General features: G+C 41.8%; 1 protein-coding gene across 3 annotated transcripts in view; it reads left to right on the plus strand.

Annotated features, from left to right (window-relative positions):
- Nucleotides 1–18184, plus strand: part of MBOAT2 (membrane bound O-acyltransferase domain containing 2) — a 127502-nt gene extending 109318 nt beyond the window's left edge. For all 3 annotated transcript variants that reach the window (XM_034659944.1, XM_034659946.1, XM_034659945.1), the window contains 6 exons: nucleotides 1778–1970; nucleotides 2331–2434; nucleotides 6477–6541; nucleotides 8071–8203; nucleotides 10263–10414; nucleotides 12140–18184. In XM_034659944.1, the coding sequence (XP_034515835.1) occupies nucleotides 1778–1970; nucleotides 2331–2434; nucleotides 6477–6541; nucleotides 8071–8203; nucleotides 10263–10414; nucleotides 12140–12365 (873 nt within the window). In that variant the 3' untranslated portion in view covers nucleotides 12366–18184. The remainder of the gene's footprint in view (nucleotides 1–1777; nucleotides 1971–2330; nucleotides 2435–6476; nucleotides 6542–8070; nucleotides 8204–10262; nucleotides 10415–12139) is intronic.
- The last annotated feature ends 5532 nt before the right edge of the window (nucleotides 18185–23716 follow it).

Raw genomic sequence — 23716 nt, forward strand, 5'->3', positions numbered from 1 at the left:
CAGCCCCCTACTCTGCATCCATGTCCCTAAGCCTGGATCTTCTCTGGTTCAGCTTCTCCGAGAGTTAATTTCTGGTCTCCTGCTGGCATGGTGGACGAGTGCCCCCTTACTAAGCAGGGAGGCTGTGGGAACCAGGGGTCACGCCTGGCCTCCCAGGTTTAGGCCCCCCTCCTGCCTTCCGAGCTACCTGATCCCTCATTGCCCAAGCCTTTGTGGGTATTCTCATGGATGTGTGGGCCATCCGGTAGTTGAGATCAGGTGTGTGCTACTTTAATTTTTGTTTTTAAACTGAGACTTGGAAACTTGTGTGTCTAGTCTAATGGCCACAACATTGCTCATTGTGTCTCCAAGATGATACAACCAATTTTTAGGTTAATATGTGAGGCCATTTGTCTCATCTCACTTTCTTTATAATTAAAATTTTTCTCTAATTACCTGTTCTTCTCAAATGTAAAGCTTAGATATTTTGGGGAGGGGTGAAGAAAAGGTAGCCTTACCATACTGGAGAAAGCTTTAAAAAACGTGGAGGAAAATGAGAAGGAGGGCTGCAGCAAAAAGTCCTCAAGTGCTTGAATATCTTCTACCGAGCGGCCTGAGAGCAAATGCAGCTTTTTCAGAAATGAAGTGAATCTGACATGTGCTTTGACTCTTGCCTTTGAGCCCTTCTTTCAGCACTGTTAGAGAAAGTGTGAAAATATGAATATTCATTTGCAGATCAGTTAATTTTAATATTGTTTTATTACTATGCAGGACACTCAAAATCCAAGTATTTTGTTATGTTCCATTACCTGGATGCAACCTTTCCTTTCTTCCACCTGTTCCCTTCCCTTGGCAGGTGCTATAATCTCCCCTACACTGAGTCAGATTGAAATATTCTGGCCTACTAAAAATACAAAAGCACCATGAGTTGGATTCTTTTAAGGTGATTTAACCTTACCGGCATATAGGAAAGAATGGCCTTTTTTTATTTCTCCCACCAGAGTCTTTTATGCAAATCTTTTTGTTTTCTTGGGTGTGTAGTTCTTTTGGTTTTATCATTTGTGACAAAAATTGCATTAGAGAGCTTTCAGATTTAAAGAGATGCATTTAATTGTTTATTGTAAAAACAATGTCCATGAAATACACATAGCATTTGGAAAACATAGAGAAAATCACAATGGAAAGATAAGCCGTGCGTGCGTGTGTGTGTGTGTGTGTGTGTGTGTGTGTATAATATGAAATCCACTCCCAGAAGTTATTCATGTGAGTGAATATTTTTGTGTATTCACACCTACACACCTGTGTTTGCTTTCAGGTATTTTTTTTAAACTAAGGCTTTGAAAACACAAACTGAGGTTTCTAGTGTGACTTGAGCCCTAATCCAGAGGGAATAGTTAGAAAGAAGCCTGGACATACATGTTCCTACCGTGAGACCCTGGGGGCTTACAATGCTGAGCGCAGCATTCCTTATGATTTTTGACCAGGAGAGTTAGAGAGTTCATGCTGCATTCAGGAAGATTAATCTGGTAGCAGTATGTCAGATGAATTAAAAGGGATACAGATTAAGGTTATGAAATCTTTTTTTTAATTTTATTTATTTATTTGACAGAGATGGAGACAGCCAGCAAGAGAGGGAACACAAGCAGGGGGAGTGGGAGAGGAAGAAGCAGGCTTCCAGTGGAGGAGTCGGATGTGGGGCTCGATCCCAGAACGCCAGGATCGTGCCCTGAGCCGAGGCAGACGGTTAAGGACTGAGCCACCCAGGCACCCCTAAGGTTATGAAATCTTGTTCTTTCAGGTCGCAGTCATTCAGAAGCTCTTAGTCTGCGGACTTTCCTTATTCTTCCACTTGACCATCTCTAGAACGTTACCTGTGGAGTATAACATTGATGAGCGTTTTCAAGCTACAGCTTCATGGCCAACAAAAGTCGTCTATCTCTATATCTCTCTTTTGGCGGCCAGACCCAAGTACTACTTTGCATGGACGTTAGGTGAGTCGCATGAGAATAGACTTAACTGTTAAGGTGTTGAGGTGAATCTTACTCTGTAGCCAGCGGGGAGAGCGCCCTCTTGAGGATATTATTGTTAAAGACCAATTCGAAAAATGAGAGTCCTCTGCTAGAAGAAACAAACTTTACAGCTCATATCCTAAATACAAGGGAATATCCTAGAAACGGTTAGCATATCCTAAAAACTGGATCAAGGCCCATTTTATTATAATATCAGGTAAAAATGAGAATGAAAAATATGTTTCAAAAGATCCTAGTGTATGATAACATATACCTCCTGGGAGAACATGGTAGGTTGTTACATGTATTCTTAATACTGTCTTTTCATTTTGTTTACTGCAGCTGATGCTATTAATAATGCTGCAGGCTTTGGTTTCAGAGGATATGATGAAAATGGAACAGCTCGTTGGGACCTGATTTCCAATTTGAGAATTCAACAAATAGAGGTTAGTCAATCATTAACAAGTTAGTTACCATGTGATATTTTACGTACCATACCTTTATGTGTTATGATGTGATGTCCCAAGAGTGGTATTGAAGGTTTTTTATTAATAATACTCATTCTTCCATTGAACCAGTATTTATCGGCCATCGGCATGTGCACAGGCACTGGGGATCCAGTGAGTAAGATCGGTATGATCTGGACCCTCATGGAGCCGTAATCTAGAGAGGGGGCCAAAGGGGCACAGAAGAATAGGTTGTGATCAGAGAGGTGTAGGGGGTATGTGTGCTAAAAGATAGGCTCCAACTCAGATGAGATAGCTCAGGGAGGGGGTCCTGAAGGAAGTAATGTCTTAAGCTGAGTCCTAGAAGATGAGGAGGGTGCCAGGCACTCTAAGGAGAGGAGGAGCAACATGAGGGGGTGAGAAATGGCGTGTAGCTCACAACGTAGGGAGCAGTGACAGGTGAGCCTGCAGAAATTGAAGGCAGGCCCAGATACTTTCAGAGTTTAGAGCGGTGGAGTATTGTGAATGGGTTTTATGCAGGCAAGTGAGGTGATCACAGCTGTGGTTTGGAAGGATCTGGCTGCATCAGGTAGAATGAGTTGCCCTCATGGGATAGAGTGGTCTGTTAGGAGGGTGTTGTGTTAATCCAAGGTGATGGTGACCTGAATCAGGGTCGTGCCCGTGAGGCTGGAGAGACATAAACACCTGGGAGCACTGTTCCAGAGACTCAGCAGAACTCGGTGTTACATCGGCATCAGCAAGAGAGAATGAGTTATGAATCAGGACCAGTTTTACGGCGATGCCTTTCACTGGGAGAAGGATCAAAGAACAGGCATAGGTTTGAAAGGAAAGACACTGTGTGTTCAGGTTTCAGACTTAACTAAGTAGCCACAACATCTGAGCTGGAGATCCTAACTGGGGAACTTCTGGCGTGTAGCATTTCAAGTTTTGGGAGAAACTATAAGAGTAGACGTGAGAGAACACTGAGAGACCAAGAAGAGATGAGAACCCCCGCCCCCGGCACTTGTGCTTGCAGACTGGGTAGAGGAGGGCAGGTCAGGAGGAGATGCCAGAGAGAGAAGAGGAAAACCAAAAGGGACATCGGTTTGCCAGCCTGAGAGAATGATTCCAACAATAGAAACTATCAGAACTTTAGGTGAAAGGTTGACAGATGAATGGTCCGGCGGGACCCACCAGTGCACCTGAGCATTCCTGAAGGTTCCTCACTCAAAGTGAGACAGTTGTCATTAAGCGCCCATGGATGTGATGTCATAGGAAATACAGCACGTCTTTCAAGTACTTGCCGAGATAGTTAAACCTGATTAGGTCTCTCGATCTTGCTGAATTTAGAGGGCGTGTAGAGTATAGAGAAGTAAGTTAAACACCAGATCCAGAAGTGCAAAATTCTATAAGGCAAATGACCCAATTTTTCCCAATAAATAAATGACATGGGAAGGGGGGACAGAGAGGGGCTGTTACGGGTTAAAAGAGGCTTTAGCCAGACACACTGTGTGCACCGTGTTTGGATCCCAATTGAGCAGACAAACCGGAAAAACACGTTTTTGAACAATCAGCGATATTTGAATACAACAGGTGTCTTAGGTGATTATATTAAGGAGTAAGAATTAGTTTTGTTAGGTCTGATCTTGGTTGNACCTCAATAGAGATACTTAAAAACAAAAACAAAAACAATGACTTAACCACTCATTACATTCTAGCTTCTGCCCTATTTCTTTACCCTCTGTCATAGGCAAATAGCTTGAGAACGTTGCTTGCACTCATGTCCATACTTCCTTATCTCCTCTTCCCCTTTTTCTTATATATCTTCTTTTCCTCAGGTCAATTCTTAACCCACTGCATTTTGCCTTCTAGTCCCTCCTTCTTTTTTTTTTTTTTAAAGATTTTATTTATTTATTCGACAGAGATAGAGACAGCCAGCGAGAGAGGAAACCAAGCAGGGGGAGTGGGAGAGGAAGAAGCAGGCTCACAGCAGAGGAGCCTGATGTGGGGCTCGATCCCATAACGCCGGGATCATGCCCTGAGCCGAAGGCAGACGGCTTAACCGCTGTGCCACCCAGGCGCCCCTGATCTTGGTTTTTTAAAAGTCCAATAAATTCTGAGCTATTTACAGGTGAAATAAGATGTCTGGTATTTGTTTTGATATTCTCTTAACACTGTCAGTAATAAAATGGGGAAGGGGAAGGAAAAGCTGATAATTATGGAAATTGAGTGATGAATATATGGCAGTGTTTCTAACTTCCTGTTCATTATTGCTACCCTACAGAGACTTTGAGACATGTTTTCCCTAATCCAGCCCCCATGAAATTTAATACCACGTATACTGTATATCAGTGTATGTACTATATGTAAACGTGCTAAATCACACATGAAAAGAGTAAGACTTTTTTGCCCCCTAGGACCAGTTTTTATCATCTTGGGAGCAATATCACCCTTGTTGAGAACACATGGTATAACAGAAAGTGAAGAATAAAGGAGTTAGTTTTTCAGGAGGAGGGAGTGGTGACCAGCGTTAAACGCTGCTGAGATGTGCAGTAAGAGGAGGACTCAGGAGTGCCGTCAGCCATAACAACGTGGGAGTTTATTGATGATTTTGGTAACAGTTTCCAGGGAGGGATAGGCATAAAAGCAAGATTATACAACTCTTAGGCATTTATTATCTGTACAGGGAAGGAAGGTAGAGATAAGGCCATAGCTGAGGGGAGGAGGTGATTGAAGGAGGGATTTTTGTTTTGTTTAATTTTGTTTTAAAATGGAGAGATTGGCACGTGTTTTCCAGTTAGAGTATTTGAAGACAGTGTGAAAATATGGTAGAGGGAGAGAGAGGCTGATGGACACATGAGGTCCCTAAGAAGATGGAGAGAGAGGAGTAAAGGGACAAGTGCAGGGATTGACCGCATGGAGGAGGAACCAGGGATGGAGGAAGGAAAGTGTGGAGGCAGCTGACTTCGCAGTTTTGATGTGAGAATTTGGAGTCTGATGGGTTTCTATCATCTCACTAAAGTTAGAGGTAAAATTACCTGTTGGGAGGGAGAGAAGGAAGATGGGAGGAGGTGATAGGACCAGAGATAAGAAAGTGAGGAATTTTTGAAGTATTAGTTGGGATCTCAGGAAATTGCTGATATTTACTTGCTTTTAACTTACCAAAAAAAAAAAGAGTTGAAAATGGTTCAATCCAATAGCTGTTTTCAGGAAGAGGAGAATACACTGTCTTGGGAAACAAGGATTGCTTGTAGGTTGAGGGCTCAACTGATATCAAGAAGGATGGATTTAGGGGAGAAGTCTCAAGTGTTGCATGATATTCTGCACTTGGATTCAGAGGTTATGTAGGGAAGGTGGAAAGTAGGGTTGATCTGGGGCTGGGATTTTGACAAGGAGGTGAGTTAAAAGGAAAAAGAAATGACCACATCAAGGATTTTGATGAGAGTAGTAAATAATGGACCATGGCCTCTAAATGGTGGGAAGGAAGTGAAGATGCAAGGAGGAGATAGTTACTGAGGGAAGAAGGAGAGGTGGGGGACCAGAAGTTCCCTCCGAGGTCAAGGGGAAGCTTTTATGGGAGAGGCTTGCATGGAGAGGGCTGGAAAGCTGGGAAAATGGTAGTAGTTCCGGGGGGGCCAAGGTTCCTGGTGGCCATAAATGGTGGCCGAAGAGGCATGGAGGTGAGGGGATTGAGAGACTGAGGCTTGATGGGACGTCCAGTCCCCAGTGAAAGAGTCATTGAAGGGTCACTGAAAGGTCATTAAATGTTAGGAATGTCTTTGGGATAATTCCACGACAACCCCAATAACTGCTAACATATAGGAGAAAATGAAAATCCATTTATGTCATAGATGGCCTGTACAATAAACAAATTACACTTACACAATGATGTTACTGTATCAGAAAAGCAGTATTAAGGAAAGAAATCAGTACCATACCATCAATGTCAAGTAACTTATTTTTGGCACAATAAAATGTTATTACTTATATTTCAAGCTTCATCATTTTGTGGGCCAAAGAAAAAAGTTCTTTTGTTTTTCAGATGTCAACAAGTTTCAAGATGTTTCTTGATAATTGGAATATTCAGACAGCTCTTTGGCTCAAAAGGTATGTTCCTTCAAGAACAGGCTTTAGCTGTGCTGTGGCATCTAATGCTTGAAGTTGAGCTTCACTGAGTTCAGAGTCTTGATTAAATTAACAGTGTGTTGAGTGACATCGTGACCTTGGTATTAACCAGGAAACACTGCTAACATCTCCCGAAGCGAGAGTCCATCAGATGTACGAACTTTTCGGCCTGAGTGGTGAGCACAGCTCTCACTGGTCTCTCAGTCCGCCCTCCCCGGCATCTTTCCGGGGTCTGAGATCGCCGGTGTCCTACTCTCGTTCCCTGGGGATGTGCTCAAGTAAAAACAAAGTAGCTGCACAACCACCACACAGATGCCCTAGATTTTCCAGAACAGTTCCAGGGTGAAAATATTTCAATCTGACAGACGCTTCTGCGTGTTAGGCACAGGATACGAAGAGGAGTCCGACAAAAGGACCCAACCCCTGCAGCCAGAGAGTCCGTGATCTTGTTAAAAACACAGTAGCGTCACCCACACGCACCATTCCCTGTAGGAGGAGGGGCAGGGAGCGTGAGCAGGCGAGGCTCGGGCACAGAGGGGAGAGGGCGTTGCTGGTGCCGGGACCCGTGATCGGAGTTGTCGCACGGCCAAGGGGGAGGTAAGGCAGTGCAAGCAGAGCAACATCTGTAAAAGACAAAGTTAGGAAGTCGCACAGAAACTTGCAGTGACTCTGCCTCGTTGTTCCCAGTGAGACCCGTTCCCCTACCTCGGGTCTGTTCTATGAAATCTCGCCCTGTGCCGGTACAGCTCTAAGTACTGTTCTGGGTCAAGCAGCCTTTTTTGGGAATGTCTTTTATTTTGTGACAAGTTGAGTACCTTTATCCCTCGAAATACCCACCATACGATAGTGTCACTTGGTGGTATCTTGTAGTCGCCCAGTGGCTGCAGATTCTCTGAGCTAATCTGTTGTGTGATTTTGTTACTGCTGTATTTTAAATTTGACACATTTGAGGGCAACCTGGCTGGTTCAGTCAGTGGAGCCGTGACTCTTGATCTCGGGGTTGTGAGTTTGAGCCCCATGCATAGAGATGACTTAAAAAAAATTAATTTGATACCTTTGCAAAATCTTATTTTCATCTGAGTGCTCTACCCTATTACAGAGAAATTTTAGACTAAGCACAGCTAGACTTGCCAGGAAGAAGTGTTATTAGGTCAGTTGAAAGTTCTTAATTAAACAAAAGTCATTAAAGAAAATTAAAAAAATAATGTAAAATAAAATATCTTTAATATTAAAGATTTTTTGGAAAATCGTGTAGATTTCTAAACATTGGCAATGCTCATTTTAACTATTACATATAAAAAGATGAAAATCAAACTTATTTTCCTAGAAAAATAGGAGTATTTGGTAGCTGTCACCTCCCTGAGGTCACAGGTCAAGTTCCTGCTGATGTTAAGTGGTGGCCGTTTTCCTGGTTACCCTCTGTCCTGTCAGGTAAGAAAAGAACGATCACTATAGACTATCTAAACTAATCACTCACTCCTCTTGGCTCTCTGTGGTTTTCTGGCTTCTAGGGTTTGTTATGAACGAGCCTCCTTGAGTCCAACTATCCAGACGTTCATTCTGTCGGCCATTTGGCATGGGGTGTATCCAGGATATTATCTGACATTTCTAACAGGAGTGGTGATGACATTGGCAGCGCGAGCTGTGAGTATCCAGAATTCCATTTCGTACTTCGGTGGCAGTCCCCTTGCCCTGGTGAAGGAGGCTGAGGACCCCTGTACAGGCAGGGCTTGTGTCTGGGGCCCTGGCCAGAAGTGAGGTGTGTGCCTGGCGTGTTTGTTGAGTGCTCCCAGGAGGGCTCCACACTTGGTTCATCTGAGGAGAAGACTTGGCACGTGGGAGGTACCCACAAAGTGTTCATTGTCTTGACAGAATTTTCTGAATGAGAGCTAAAACTGAGTTAAATAAAGAGGATCAGAAGGGTAGGCTTATTTTAGAAATGTTTCCTGAAAACTGTCACCTTTGAGTCATCTTTTAGATGAAGAGTGGAGTACGAACAGTGTAGACAGGGTGGATGGGCCATTCCTGGGGTGGTAGGCGCCATATTAGAAGCAAGACACAGTCTTCAGAGTGTTGGTGTGGTTGGAACCTGGAATAATATTTTGGGAAGCAGTTGAGAAGTTAGGTTGGTGACATGGGTGGACAAAGAAGGACAATTTAGTGTCAGTCCTCCAAAGTCAGTCAGAGGAAAGTAACATGACAGAAACGGTGTTTGAACAGGCTTCTTAGAGCACCTACAGGTGAGAAGCCTTCGTTTAACAAACTAGCAGATATTTATTCAGTTTTCACGTACATTGGGGTGCATATGAGGGAAATCTCAGAGAACTATTAACTAAGGGCCATTCCCTCTGGTCATTCGTGGTCTAATTGGGGCATAAGGTGTGTGTACTAATGTATGTACTTCTGTGTGCATGCGTTCACCACGAGGCATGTGTGATACATCCCTATGGGTTTTATAGTAAGTAACATAGTTGTTTCGAGGTGAAAGAAATCCTTTTGGTAGGGTTCACCTGAGGTGGCCTCATTAGGAAAGTTTGGTTGGATTTGGGCTTTGAAAGATGAACATTATTTCTAAAGTGTGTGAAGTGTCATGGGGGTGGAACATGACGTTCTAGGCATGGGAATGACATTAGCAGAACCAAGTTTGAAAGTGCCCGGTGTGTTTGGAAATGACAAGTAAATCTGGTTGAAGCAGAGACATCGTGAATACCTAAAGAGTGGATAATTCTGGAAGGGCAAAGAAGTGCAGGGGAAGGAGGGAGGAGGGCAGTCACAGAAGAACTTGAACACCAGACTGGGAAAAAGGCCTATTCCTCATTCTGTCTGAATACCTGGGGGCCAAGTGAGGTTTTTAAGCAGGGGGATGGAACACTGAAAGCCATGCTTCAGGAGAATGGATCTCCCATCGGTGGATGGAAGGAAGAGGGGGGGTAGCTGCTGCAGCCGCTAGGCGGGCAAGACGTGGTGGGTGCCGGGATCCGTTCCGGCCACTGGAAGTTATGGTCTCTCTATGGGAGCACCATTAACCATCCAGCAGGTCACTTCTGAAAAACCCAGGGGCATCCTCATAGCGGGGTGCGTTTCACCTCTGAACATGTTAGACAAGAAAAGCAGAGAACACAGTAGATGGCTAAGTTTGTGCATTTCAAAACTGAAATGTTTTGACTTCTTTTGAAACTAAAAAAAAGTCTAAATAGCAGTGATTAAGAAACACCTATTTTGAGAAGAATGTGCATTGTTGCCATTTATTCTTAGTATGTTTGACCTAAGCTCAGTGTATGATACCCATCTGTCTTTCATAAACATAGAGCTTAAAGAAAAGGAAGGTTGTCTCATTTCATCGCAGTAGAAAAAGTGAAAACAGACAGAACTTTATTTACATACTATACTTTACCAAATATGATTTAAGGAGCTCTAGGAGTTTTATTTTTAATTTTTTAAATAAATTTTAATACAACTTCAGATCTACAGAAACGTTGTCCTGTACCTGGATTCCCACGTTTTGCTCTCTCCTTATCTTTTACACACATACATATTCGTCCCCCCACCCAACTTCTCCCGCAGGGGTGGCCCTGTTGTAGGCATCCGCCAGCCGTGTGTGGGACTTGCAGTCACTCCTCATCCTTGAAACAGTAGATATGGTCAGTGTGCTTTTACAAACAATGTGAAAGATAAAGCAAATATTTTCGTTTCTTTATTTCAGATGAGAAGTAACTTTAGACATTATTTCATCGAACCTCCCCAACTTAAATTACTGTATGATGTTGTAACATGGGTAATGACTCAAATAGCAATAAGTTACACAGTTGTGCCATTCGTACTTCTTTCTGTAAAACCGTCATTCATGTTTTACAGGTAAGTGCCATGCTTACAAATACCCCAGTGGGAATCATTTTGTTTTGAAGAGCGAGCGCTTTGCTATTGGGTAGCATAGAAAAATAGCACCATAGCTCACTTTCTGTAGTTATCTTTTCATCTTAAACCAACAAGTCTCAAGTGTTTTGTGGAATGATTGACACCACTCACCCCTCAGATGAGTGTGATTTACACTGAGAAGCATCAGCTGGGTGAGCACTGCCTCGGACCTCTCAGAGATTTAACTGGAAAGGGTGGCTGTTCTTTTTACACTTGGATGTTAACTAGACTTACTGCGGTGATCATTTTGCAATATGTACGTATATCGAATCATTACGTTGTACACCCGGGGCTAATACCATATTATAGGTCAGTTGTACCTCCCTTTAAAACAGTGACATCAGGCTAGATGCAGCCCGCAGGCTGGAGTTCGCTCACCCCTGCTCTGGGGTCAGGGTGTAGGAGTTTATGTGTTCAGGCAGAGGCTTGCATTTCACTGGGGATATTCTGGGAGTGGAAGCAAAATAAATCTTCTGATAAACATAAGTAAGTACTGATAAAGTCTGTGCACCAAGAGTTGAGGCTGTCAGACGGTTAACTCTGAAAAGGAAAGGATAGGATAACTTAAAATAAGATGAACAATAGAGAATATGACAGCAATTTAAAAAAAGAAAAAAAAAGGTGTAGCTTGTTCTTTACAAGGAATTGTTAATTCTCTTAATTGCTTTAGTCAAAAGAAAATGAATTACTTCTGTTTCATGAATTCGTTCCCTTCTTTTTTGTTTCACAGATACTTGGTCTTCTCTGTATTATAGACATTCTTGTTTTGAATTCCATGTTTTATCTCTTTATTCTCTCCCTCACCCACCAGATTCCACTCTCACTCTATTAGTGATAACCTTGAAATTAAAAATTTCACCTTTCGTAGTCTTCATTACCCTAGCATTTAGAACGACAACGCAGAGCGTGTGGTCAAAAATCGTTGCACTGAATATGGCGGTACTCATACAGAAAGACATCAAGTGACTCCAACTAAAACTCCCCTTTTCATGAAATTGTTATGTATATTTAAACATGATTGAACATTTGGTTAGATTTTCTATCCCAAGTACTTTGTTCACAATTACTTGAGTTTACAACTCTAAAAGCAGCCTGGGTCACATTTGATTTATATTTGATTTCAGGAATGATGCTTCTAATAATATTTTTAATAACATGGCCTTTCTTTATCATGTGACAGCAAGCATCAAGAAACAATATTCTCTATTACTCACATCACTGGAATATTTGTAACTTAACTAGGGGCCACGCACAGCAGAGGAGGCCAGAGCATTCAGGTCCTTACTAGCTCTGTGTTCTCTTTGTTCGCTGTCAGTGTTCAGTTCTGTGGATTTGAGAGATTATTTTCAGGTCACTGCAGCTGGGAATAAGTACCTTTTTGTTCTTGTTCTGTGTAGTCATGGACTTATGACCCTTACAGAGGAGTGTAGTACGATATCTAGCATCGTGCTTTTAAGTGGCCTGGGTTTATCGAGTGCTTTCTAAATACCCACTGGCCGAGCTGGAGAGCTTCATCTCGTGGGGAGGAGGAGGCAGCGGGAACGCATGATTAATGGAGTAAATATGCACATCCTACGCGGGGCCCGTGACATTTTGACAAGGATGCAGTTGCTAAGGATTCATTCTCAAAATTTATTACAGTAAACTTTGTCCTCTTTTTTTTAGCTCCTGGTATTACTGCCTGCACGTTGCCGGTATCTTAGTATTATTGTTTTTGCCGGTGAAAAAAACTCAAAGAGGAAAGACTACACATGAAAATGTGCAGCTGTCGCGGTCCAAAAAGTGTGATGAAAGAGAAAACTCTTTGGGACAGAATAGTTTTTCCACAACAAACAATGTTTGCAATCAGAATCAAGAAATAGCCTCTAGACATTCATCATTAAAGCAATGAAGGGGAAAACACTCTGATGGCTATTTTGTCTCTGTTAACAGAAACCAATCTTAGCACCTTTCCGAGGGATTTGTGTTCGTTTGAAAAGAGATGAAGTGGGGGGCAAATGGGATGGATCTAGATGGGGAGTTTCCTGTATACCAGATTGGGAATGGAGTGGATAACCCCTCCCATGCCACGTCCCTGTGGGCCACGCCTTATATAAAAATATTTCCATTATTTCAATGGGCACTCAGGACCTCAGCAGATGTCCATAGGGTCATGCGTGTGCCCTGTTGCTGAATGTATGTTGCGTATCCCAAGGCACCGAAGAGGTGGAAAAATAACCATGTCAATCTGGATGATTGAGAGAAATTACCTTTTCCAAATGAATGTCTTGCCTTAAACCCTCTATTTCCTAAAATATTGTTTCTAAATGGTATTTTCAAGTGTAATATTGTGAGAACACTATTTCAATATTTGATGTCATGTGCTGTAAAGGAATCCTGGAGGAATTTGAAACAGGATATTTACGATTGTGGACACTTTAAAAATGCAATAAATATCTCAGTATTTGAAGGGTTTTCTTAAAGTATCTCAAATGACTACAGTACATAGGTAAACTGTAAACAGTAACGGATGCCAAATTATGGGTAGCTTATTGTCCTGAAGAGTTTAATGACTTTGTGTCAGTCAGAGCCCATCAAGGAAGAATTTCTTCAACATAATTAAAGGTTGGTAATGTGATATTTTGAGCTTATTTTCTTAAGAAAGAAAAGAAAGAAAGAAAGAAAAAGAAAGAAAGAAAGAAAGAAAGAAAGAAAGAAAGAAAGAAAGAAAGAAAGAAAGAAAGAAAGAAAACTGAGCAAGAGAAGATGACGAAGGAAGGAAGGAAGGCATGAATGAAGGAAGCAACACATGGACCGGGGCTGGAGCCCATGGCACAGCAGGGACAGGGCACAGGTGCTCAGCAGAAGTGCTCTCCCCCTTTCTTTATCTGAGTTCTTTGTGATTCTGTAAAGACATAAATGTGTAATGACTTTTAATATGTTGGACTTTTAAATGAAACTTACCAAGCATAAATTATATAGAATTATAGAGGGATTATGAAAATAATCATGGTAGCTTGCACGAGGGCTGTGAAGGAGAAATCACGGAGTAAGGTGACCATCTGTCTAATCACTTACTTATGCTTGACAGCGTAATTCATAATTGGGAAAGTCTTAGGGAAATGGAAGCTTATAGTCATTGGGTCTGACCCTCATTTTTAGAGAATAAAAGAAAGTAGTTTCCAAACTCAAATTCTCACATTAAAATTTTGCTCTTAACTCTCTTTAATGAGTTTTAGATTCTGTAAGTAGAAGAATGTACTTTTATCCTGTCAGCCATTTTCACCACAATTAATCTCACCTCCAATTACTAGATGTCTAATCCCACAGTCTTGTGATGTGAGGCCAGCCTGGCATCAGGGCTTCACCATAGGTAGTAAATCCCAGGATCATGGGCTGGGAGAGAGGAGGGTGTGCAAGGCCTTCTTGACTCCACCTTCATTTGACCCATCTTTTATTGGATTTCAGCTTTATTTGTCCAGTTTATTTCCTTTTTGCCTTAAATTTTTAATGAAATGCAAATTGTCTATCTCTGGTGAGTCTTTTTTTTTTTTTAATCTTTGCTGCAAGTAAGTTTGCAAGTGAAGTTATGTCAGAACAACTCTGGCTTAAGCTGTGTAGTTTTTCATTTAAAGGAGAAAGGAACAGCAAATGTACTTGGAACTTTTGCGTTCTTAATCAGCAAAAGTATCAGTGTATCTTTGTAGAGGTTAGAAATACCCTAGTCTTTGTTTATATAAAATGTTTTAATTTTTCTAAAGGTAAAATTTTTCCACCTGCTGAGGTTAGCCATGCCCTGTTACTTCCCAGAAAAGGACGGATAACTAAATAAATGTTCCCTATTTTCCCATGCATCAAAATTAAGCTAGCTGTGTAATGTGAGAGAATAGAAAAGAATAATCATGGAAAGTATCTGCCCCCAAAAGGCCTCCTCAGTTTAATTAATGCTGCAGAGAATCTGATCACTATTTTAAAAAAAGTAAATTAAGAGTTTAAAGGACAAGTCTAGGCATGTCATAAGTGGAAACAAGAAAGCTTAATAAAACTTTTTTTCAGCCCATCTGGCCATTTATAAATAATCACTATTTATTTCTATTACCTATGTCATTTCTCAGCCTATAAACCTAGAATCATTGTTACCTGTGTCTTGCTCAGTGAATGTACTCCCAGCGGTTTCACGCAGACAGCAGGATGACTAAGAATTCTCCAGTTGCTCTGAAGATGATACATTATCTATACAGTTCATCTGATTTTCATCCCCTTGGGTCAACTAGGTGGTTTTGTTTTGTTTTGTATGAAAGGGCTTTAGGATAGCTTTTCTCTAATTTTGGAGAAATTGTAATGATAAATGTGCAATCTAGAAGAAAAACTAAAGAAATAATTCTAATTTTCAACTTGACTTTTCTCCTCAAGAAGAAACTTTTTGTGCTCTGTGAGATGAATATATCTGCTTGGAGTATAAGGATTAATGCTTCACTTCTGCTTACGGCAGGAGATTTGAGAACTGGTCTGTCTCCACATACTGTTAAGAATTAAGTGATTTGTTGTACTATTTTAAATCAACAGAACAAGATGCAGTACATATTTCTATTATTTCTCCACTCTTCAGTTGTCATGAAACCACTCGAGAGAAATCAGTGACCATCATACTTATCCTCTTGGTTCATTATTATACTACTCAGGGAAAAAAAATTGAACAAAAATAATTATTCTTCCCTCAGTTTCATTTTCTTGAAACAGTAACAGTTAATTTGATGTATCTCAGCTATCACCATTTTAAAGTAAGTTATTCTCAGTTTTTCAAATAAGCATTTTTATTGGAACTCAGGGTAATTGGGGAAATTTACTTGGCTCCTAAAATGTCCAGCCTAATAGAGAAGGTTTATTTGGCTTCCACAATGTCCAGCCACCACCTTTCTTTTGGTTAGAGAGTATTTTTATCATTGACCCCTGCCATATGTGACTCTTCCTCAGTTCCCAGTTTTCAGAAAAATGTGCAGTAAAAAGGATTGTTCTAAACTGGAGAAGGTGACTCACATTGAAGCACTAATTGTCCTGGGAGGAGACCTGGATGTTCATCTGGCTCTGTTATAAATGAGCTAGGATTTGGGCAAATCACCTGTCCTCCAGCTGGAAGTTCCTTAATAAAGGATCAGTTCCAAAAGCTTATGACCAGTTGTGTCTGTAATGAGTGGGAGCCTTTAGCAAGATCTGTAAGGGTCATGGACAAGGGCAGATTCACCATCACAACTGTTGTCGTGGTCATTTACTATATTATAGAAGCTCAAAGCCCTGACTTGTCAAAAGGTTTTCTTGGCAACAGAGGAAAACCTTCCCATCCATTAAATCAGAAGGTGTGGCAGCATACCATTTTCACTGAATATAATAGCCCTTAAAGTGAATCTTTGATAATGAAATAGTCTCTATTGAAGGAAACATGTTTTCCTTTTGCTTTCTCTGCTTGTTCGGTTGGTTGTGCTAGGGGAACTCAAAGGTGCTCTATGCTAGAAAATGTTAGTACAAACCACCAAGTTTACTGAACAGGGTTTACCTTATTGTATAACTTCTCAAATATTATCTCATTCAAAGATAGTTAAGGCACATTTAATTTAGTTACACATTTTAAACTGCAAAAGAAATTACATAAAAGTTTGCCATTAAATACAAAACGTATACTTTTTTTATTCAAGGACTAGATTACATTTAGGACAAAAAAAATCTTTCCTCTTTAAAATTCATACCTTGTAAGTTTTAATTTGTATATTCATGAACAGCTCTGGACATTTATACTTTTTTCTTTCCTTTTTATAAACTTCGAAATTGTTAGCTAATTGTAAGAGTTCACCATTATAATTGAAAGAAAAGAATTACTGGCGAGAATAATTGTTTTGGAATGATGCCCATTATTGTGTCAATGAAGGATTTGTCCGGAGTTTTTAATATAAACCAGTATTTTATGGAGTTTTATTAAGCCACCAGGAGTCTATCCTGGCTGAAACTGAATACATCAGATTTAACATAGGTGCGGAGTTCCACATAACACTGTGAAATGTAATCTTAACTGCCCCCAAGTACCTTATTAAACTCTTGCTCTGAACCCGGTGTACATTTAATGAATGGCTGATCATTTCTACAAGTATCTAGATGCAGAAAGTTCTGCTTTCCGCTGCTGTCCTTGTAAAAGCGGGTGTGTAACAGTGCACGCTCCTGATGCTAATTTGCACCTGAAACTTGGGTTTGAAAGATCAGCAGGTCGAGGGTCTGCACGGTGTGTTTCTGCACCACCGTGTGGTCAAATCGATTTATAGTAACTCTCATTACAGAAGAAAATTTAAAATGAAATTTTCCATGTTGGTATTTTGTAGGAATGCTCTTAAAATCAATGATTAAGCTGCTTTTTGAGGCTCTCGTACAGAGGATGCAGCCAATTACATATTAATCGGTGGGCTGCTTATTAATGTTTTTATATGTTTTAAAATAATATTTATTTTAATAGATTTTTAATATGGAAACCCCCATAAACAACTGACAAGCTCTATAGGTCATTGATTGGGAAGACTTTCTGGAATGGAGCCGGAAGACACCCTTTTATGCTGACTAATCTGTCTTGCCTTTAAAACCAACTATACTCGTCTTCTCGTAAAGCTTTTATAAAGCAAAAAAAAACAAAACAACCCCAAGACTATATGGTTCTATAAAGAATAGTTTAAGATCCATGCAAAATCACTGTCTAGAGCTTAGGTGCATAAGCACCTCTCCATGTTTTATCAGATTTTGCTACTGTAGAAAGAAATGGAAATATAATGAAAAACTGAAAGATACAGAGTGACATCACTAGAATGACTAACCATTTTCCTAAGAACATGTTTGAGATGGAAAAAGGGACTGACTGCCTTTGACTGGAGCCATAAACGACTGGATCCTGCCCAGTCTCTATTTTGGGGTGACTTCTTCGAGAAATTAATTTGGTAATATCTCTTTTTGTCCTTTCCTGCTAAAGGACAAACACATGTAAAGAATTTGACGGACTTATAGGCCTCTTCCCAATTTGAAGTATTTTTGGTTCCGTATATGCAGATTTGTCCACAAAGTACACTTGCCCCTGACTTTTTGTCACAAGGAGAAAAGAATCCAATACCCCACTCAAACATGTTCCAAGCCGGTCTCCATCTCTGTCCCCTGGGCGCGACTGCCTCTCTGAACCAGGAGGGCACCTTATAAAGCAATAGGAATGAAAGTAAAAAAATAATTCAGGTGACACAGGAGAAACCCTTCCACAGGCAGAGTGAGGCTGTGTGAGTGCATTCCTGCCTTCCTGTGAGGGCTGTATCGTGATCTCTGCAAGAGTGCTTGGACCGTGTCGCCCGAACACGAGGAGGGCCCCAGTTCCCGCTGCAGGTATTGACAGCACTCGTCGGCCTTGCCTGGGTGAGACTAGCACGTGGTGGTCTGTGCTTTTTTGTTTTTATTATTCCAAAATATTTTTTTAAAGAAGTGTTATTTTTCAACAGATCCATAAATTAGTTCTTGTTGCATGGTCCTAAATTTAAACTGCCCCTGTGTCAGTTAGCCTGTGACATGAGGATTTCATGACCGCTCATTTCCAATCCGTGTCCTCAGCGCTGCACTGCTGGCTTATTGCTGGGTTTTAAAGATGTTTTTAACTTAAATATAAATGTTCTTTTCTAATGTGTGTGTCTTTAAAAATGATTAAACTGTAGTTTAAAAATATGTGTGTGTGCATGTGTGTGTTTGCTAATTCCAGAGGCTTTGAATTCCGTCTATAGGACCGTATACCAGGCCTGTCTCATCATGAGAGGTGAGATGTTGTTTTTACTGAAGCATTCTTCATTGTGACAATGATATTCTGAGGAGTCACTGACTCTTTAACTGCTTAAAAATTATTTAAAGCAAACTGTAGTCACATTACGAACACTTTGGAAGGCAATTCAAACAACTTAAAGGAGGGGGGCGCCTGGGTGGCTCAGTCGTTAAGCGTCTGCCTTCGGCTCAGGGCGTGATCCCGGTGTTTTGGGATCGAGCCCCACGTCAGGCTCTTCTGCTGGGAGCCTGCTTCTTCCTCTCCCACTCCCCCTGCTTGTGTTCCCTCTCTTGCTGGCTGTCTCTCTCTCTCTGTCAAATAAATAAATAAAATCTTTAAAAAAAAAAAAAAACGACCTTAAAGGAGGGACACCTGGCTGGCTCAGTTGGTAGAATGTGTGACTCTTGATCTCCGGGTTGTGAGTTCAAGCCCCACATTGGGCATAGAGCTTACTTTAAAAAACAGAACTAAACCCTTACATTCATATATGGTATGTATAGCAGAGCACAGGGAGTCCCACCATGTTCCTGTGCCCTGATTTCAAACTCACCCGTGGAATGTGCTTCCAGGGCTCTTCTAGACCCTGTCATGGAGGAAACTTCTGTTTCCTCCTCTGTTGTGGAGGAATCCTGTATTAATTTGTACTGTCGTACAAAGATGCTCGGCTGAACACGTCCAAGTAAATCCCGTCTTGGCACTTTCTCACTGGAAGACCTTAGACTGTGATGGCAGATTTAATGACCCCATTTTGAGATTCAGGACTGTGCTGAAATTAGGCCGTGACCAAGAGCAGTAGGGACGCAGGAGCCGGAGCTGCCTGCCGGCTCATCCCTCACACATGTTTACCCAGACAAGCACGACAGCGTGGGTAACTTAATCTGCTTCACAGTACGGAAGGCCCCAGAAGGTCAGATGAGAGCAGGCCCCCTGTTTTATATAGATGGACATCGTCATGTATTTTGCCTTTTTTCTTTGAACTATTCATTCCACAATTATTTAATGAGTTCCTACCCACGTGCTGGGTAGCTACAAAATAATCCACTGCCCTTGGCTTCAAGAAGCTAATAAATGATTACAGTACAGTAAGTGCTTTATTCAAGGCATGCACAAAGGGCCTTTGGAATGGGGGGGGGGGGGGGGGGGGCGGAGCTTGGGAAGAGGCCGGGATAGCTGTGCAGGGGAGCTGGTACGTGGGTTTGTGGGGAAGTCTTTCACTGGCTGAGAAAGATCTGGGAGGGGCATTAATTAGAGGAAGAAGAAAAGCATATGTCAAGAATTTTATGGTATTACACACAAAGAGAAGAAAATAAGTTTAGATCCACTATGTGCCAACTCTCCAACAATAACTTATCTTCCCTCCAATCAGAAAAAGGAATAGGGGCGCCTGGGTGGCACAGCGGTTGAGCGTCTGCCTTCGGCTCAGGGCGTGATCCCGGCGTTATGGGATCGAGCCCCACGTCAGGCTCCTCCGCAATGAGCCTGCTTCTTCCTCTCCCACTCCCCCTGCTTGTGTTCCCTCTCCCGCTGGCTGTCTCTATCTCTGTCAAATAAAATCTTTAAAAAAAAAAAAAAAGAAAGAAAAAAAAAAGAAAAAGGAATAATAGGAAAAAATTGAGGTTAGACAAGTTTTTAAAAATATAAAGCTTTACAAAATATTTCAAGCATATCTGCTACAGACCATTATAATATACACTCATGTGCCCACTGCTCAGATTGAACTGGTGCTTTTACCACATTAGATTCAAAATTTGCCTTTTTTTTTTTTTAATAAAAAGCACATTGCACATAAGCCCAGCATCCCTTTCCCTTCTCCCTCCCTCAGAAGTAACAATTGTTACTTGAGCCTCTTTTGGTCAGCTTTTCATTTGGTTGCCTTTCTTTTAAACTTAGCTGTGTGACTTCAAAAATAATTTTGTGTTCTATTTTGTATAGCTTTTCTAGGTGTCTACAGCAAGATGGCTTGTGTTGGCTTAGTCAGCTTGTTGCTATTGCCAGATGTCAGCTCAGATTGTTAATGTAATTAAAATACTGCATTTCTCCTTACTGTTAAAATCTTTTCTATTATTACATATCTTTTATTTTCAAATATGCTTTGTTTTGTTCTTGTGTTATCTTTTTTTTTTTGTCATATCCTTTAGAGCAATACCAATGGCATCCATTAGCACAGGCTGAGACCCAGGGTCCGAAGGAAAGGCAGGCCCTGATCTGCACTGTGCCCGGCAGGGGGATACCATCACTGGTTGCCATCCCCTTTAGCAGGGTGAGTATGAGAGTACTGTAAGATCTGAACTCAAGTGCCAGCTATTCATACCATCAGTGGGGAAGGCAGCTGCCCAGCGCCCGGAGACAGAGAGCTGGTGAGAAGATGAGGCCCCTCCAGCTGGCCAAGGGGCCACCAGTCCCTCAAGAAAGCAGAGTTCCTGTGGGTCACTCCACACCTTTAAATTCATGAATCATCCGCCTCAGGAAGAATGTGCCTTAGGATTGAGCTCCTATCCAAAAAAAAAAAAAAAAAAAAAACCAAAAAAAAAAAAAACCCCCCCCCAAAAAACCCCAAAACAGACAAGTACCGGAAAACCATCCTACAGTCCACAGCCTATACAATAAAGCTTCTTAAAAGAGAAGTCAACACAGAATCTCTGCTCGTTACCTGACCCCACCCCTCAACTAAACCCCGTATAAGGTCATTTTTGACCTCTGTTGTTGAATCGTGATGGTTAGATTTCCTTTTTTGTATCACGTGCTTTTCACAGCATTTGGCTCTGTTGACCACGGTCGTCTTGAGATCTTTTCTCTCCTTCTGCTGAACTGTCCTTCCTCGCTTCTGCTGCACCTGGCTGATCACTGTCTGCAGAGACACCACTCTGGATTCCCCGCTCACACACCCGTCTGTTCTACTTCCTCAGTGTCCATGCTACCCTCCTCACCTAGAAATCACAGGCACCCCTTATTTAGGACATCCAAACTCACAGCTGGTTTCATCACCCCATAACCTGTGATTCCTCTCACAGTGTCTGTCTTATTAGCTATCATGAATATTTCCTTGGTTACCCAGGTCAGAAACCCACATACCACCCTTAGCCTTCCTTACCCACGGCAACTTCCGCGTGTCCCGCCTCCTGCACAACTGACTCTCCGCTGCCACTGCCCCCTAATTTCTCACCTAGCTTATAACTGTGCTCGCCTTGCACCCCTCTGGGCATGTCTTCGTCCAACCCATTCTCTAATGCGCAGCCTTGAGCCGTCTTTCCAAAATCAGCACCAAAATTTTCCTGCTTCAAAAAGGAAACTGTTGCCCAAAGCCTTTCTGATAAGTTCAAACTCATTAAGTATGGCATAAAATCTATGATCTGTTTATCCTTCTTGGTGCTTTTCTCTCCTGATTTACACCCCTCCCAATGTACGCATGCTGCTATGGACTGAATGTGTCCCCCCATGAAATTTATGTTGGAATCCTAACTCCAATGTGATGGTGTGAGGAGGTGGGGCCTTTGCGAGGTGCTTAGTCATGAGGGTAGGGGCCTCAAAATGAGATTCGTGCCCTTATAAAAGAGACCCCAGAGAGCTCCCTTGACTCTTTCACCATGGAGGGCACAATGTAAACGTGGGGAGACTTCAACTTGCAAGAGGGCCTCTCACCCGAACTTGACCCAAGCTGGCACCCTGATCTTAAACTTCCAACCTACAGAACTGTGAGAAATAAGTTTCTGTTGGTTATAAGCCACCTAGTCTATGGTACTTTGTTAAACAACCTGAATGGACTAAGCACTCACCTTTATTATGTTTCAGCCACGCTGGGTAATTATACTTCCTCCAGTCTCTCTCTCCTGCCTCCCAGCCTTTGTACCTGCTATTTGCTTTACCCAGAATTCGCCTCCATACCTGTCCTGCCTAGCTAACTCCGGTTTCATCATCAGGGTATGGCCTCATTGTCGCCAGTCAGCAAATGTTCAATGAGATTTTACCATGTGCTGGGAATAATAATGAATGCTAAGCATTCCAACAAGCTACTTCTCCCTGGGGCCAAGGCATGAGCCTGGGCCTGCCTAAAGCCAGCCTCCTGGGCTTCTCGTGCTAGCATTTGAAAATTCTTTCAATCATTAGACGAGTAAAATTTTAAGTGGAAGATCTATACCTGGTCAAAAAGGAAGTTCTCTCCTGCCAAAATTTATTTAAAAAAGAAAAAAAAAAACCATCAGGCACATCGCAATGGAGAGACATTCTATGAAATAACCTGACCAGTACTCTCCAAAACTCTCAAGGTCATCAAAGTAAGGAAGGGCTAAGAAATTATCACAGTCGAGAGAGCCTAAGGAGATATAATGGCTAAATGTAATGTACCCTGTATGGGATTCTGCAAAGGGCCTTCGGCTATAAGAAAGGCTAAGGAAATCTGAATGAAGTGTGGGCTTTAGTTAATAATGTATCAGCATTGGTTAAAGTTATGACAAAAGTACCGTCTAAGATAAGATGTTAACAATTTGGGAAATGGGGGCACCTGGGTGGGGCAGTCAGTTAAGCGTCTGACTCTTGGTTTTGGCTCAGGTCTTGATCTCCGGATCTGATCTCTGGGTCGTGAGATCGAGCCTGCATCAGAGCTGAGCATGGAGTCTGCTTAGAGTTCCTCTCTTCTCCCTCTGTCCCTCCACCCTGTGCATGCTCTCTCTCACTCTCTCAATAAATCAATAAATCTTACAAAAAAATTGGGAAACATGGGGTATGTGGGAACTCTATAGTATCTTTACCACATTTTCTATAAATCTAAAACTACTTAAAAATAAAAAGCATATATATATTATATATGTATATTATATATAATATATAAAAATATATATATTTCAGTGATTTAGCACATACGATCACCAATGCACCATATACTTTGTTGTTGCTGTACCACACGATATAGAATTCATCAGAATCCTTGTACTTTTGGAACAGTGCTCGAACTGTAGCAATAGTCTGGCCCTGATTACAGACCAGAGTCTAAGCAAGTAAGGGAAATGAGTAAGAATGTGGACCAAGGTTCTGGGATACGCACACAGTGCTGCCAGGACGGGTGGAGCCTGTGTCCCAGGGGGAGTGAGACGCACGCGTGAGAGGTGTTTGAGAGCAGAGTGTTTGAAATGGAAACTTTTGGTGGATAACAAGGTCTTAAGCACGCTTACTGGTAGCCTGACTTAGACTGGCAGACAAGATCTTCCTAGGAAGGAAGGTCAGGGACCTGGGAGGCCAGAGTGCTGGCAGGTTCTTCCGTAACGATGTTGAAATCATCAAGGAACGTGTGTTGGAGAGAGTGACAATAACCAGGTTCCAATATTTTTTAGTGGGGAGTGCCCCAGGTGTTGGCAGCAAGGGAGGGATGGCCTGAGCTTCTAAACTCTAGTGTTTTAGGAAGGAAGCAGGGACAATTTTTTGCATGTGACAATGAGAAGGAAGGAGGG

This window comes from Ailuropoda melanoleuca, chromosome 4 (assembly GCF_002007445.2).
Source record: "Ailuropoda melanoleuca isolate Jingjing chromosome 4, ASM200744v2, whole genome shotgun sequence".
NCBI classification, from domain to species: Eukaryota; Metazoa; Chordata; class Mammalia; order Carnivora; family Ursidae; genus Ailuropoda; species Ailuropoda melanoleuca.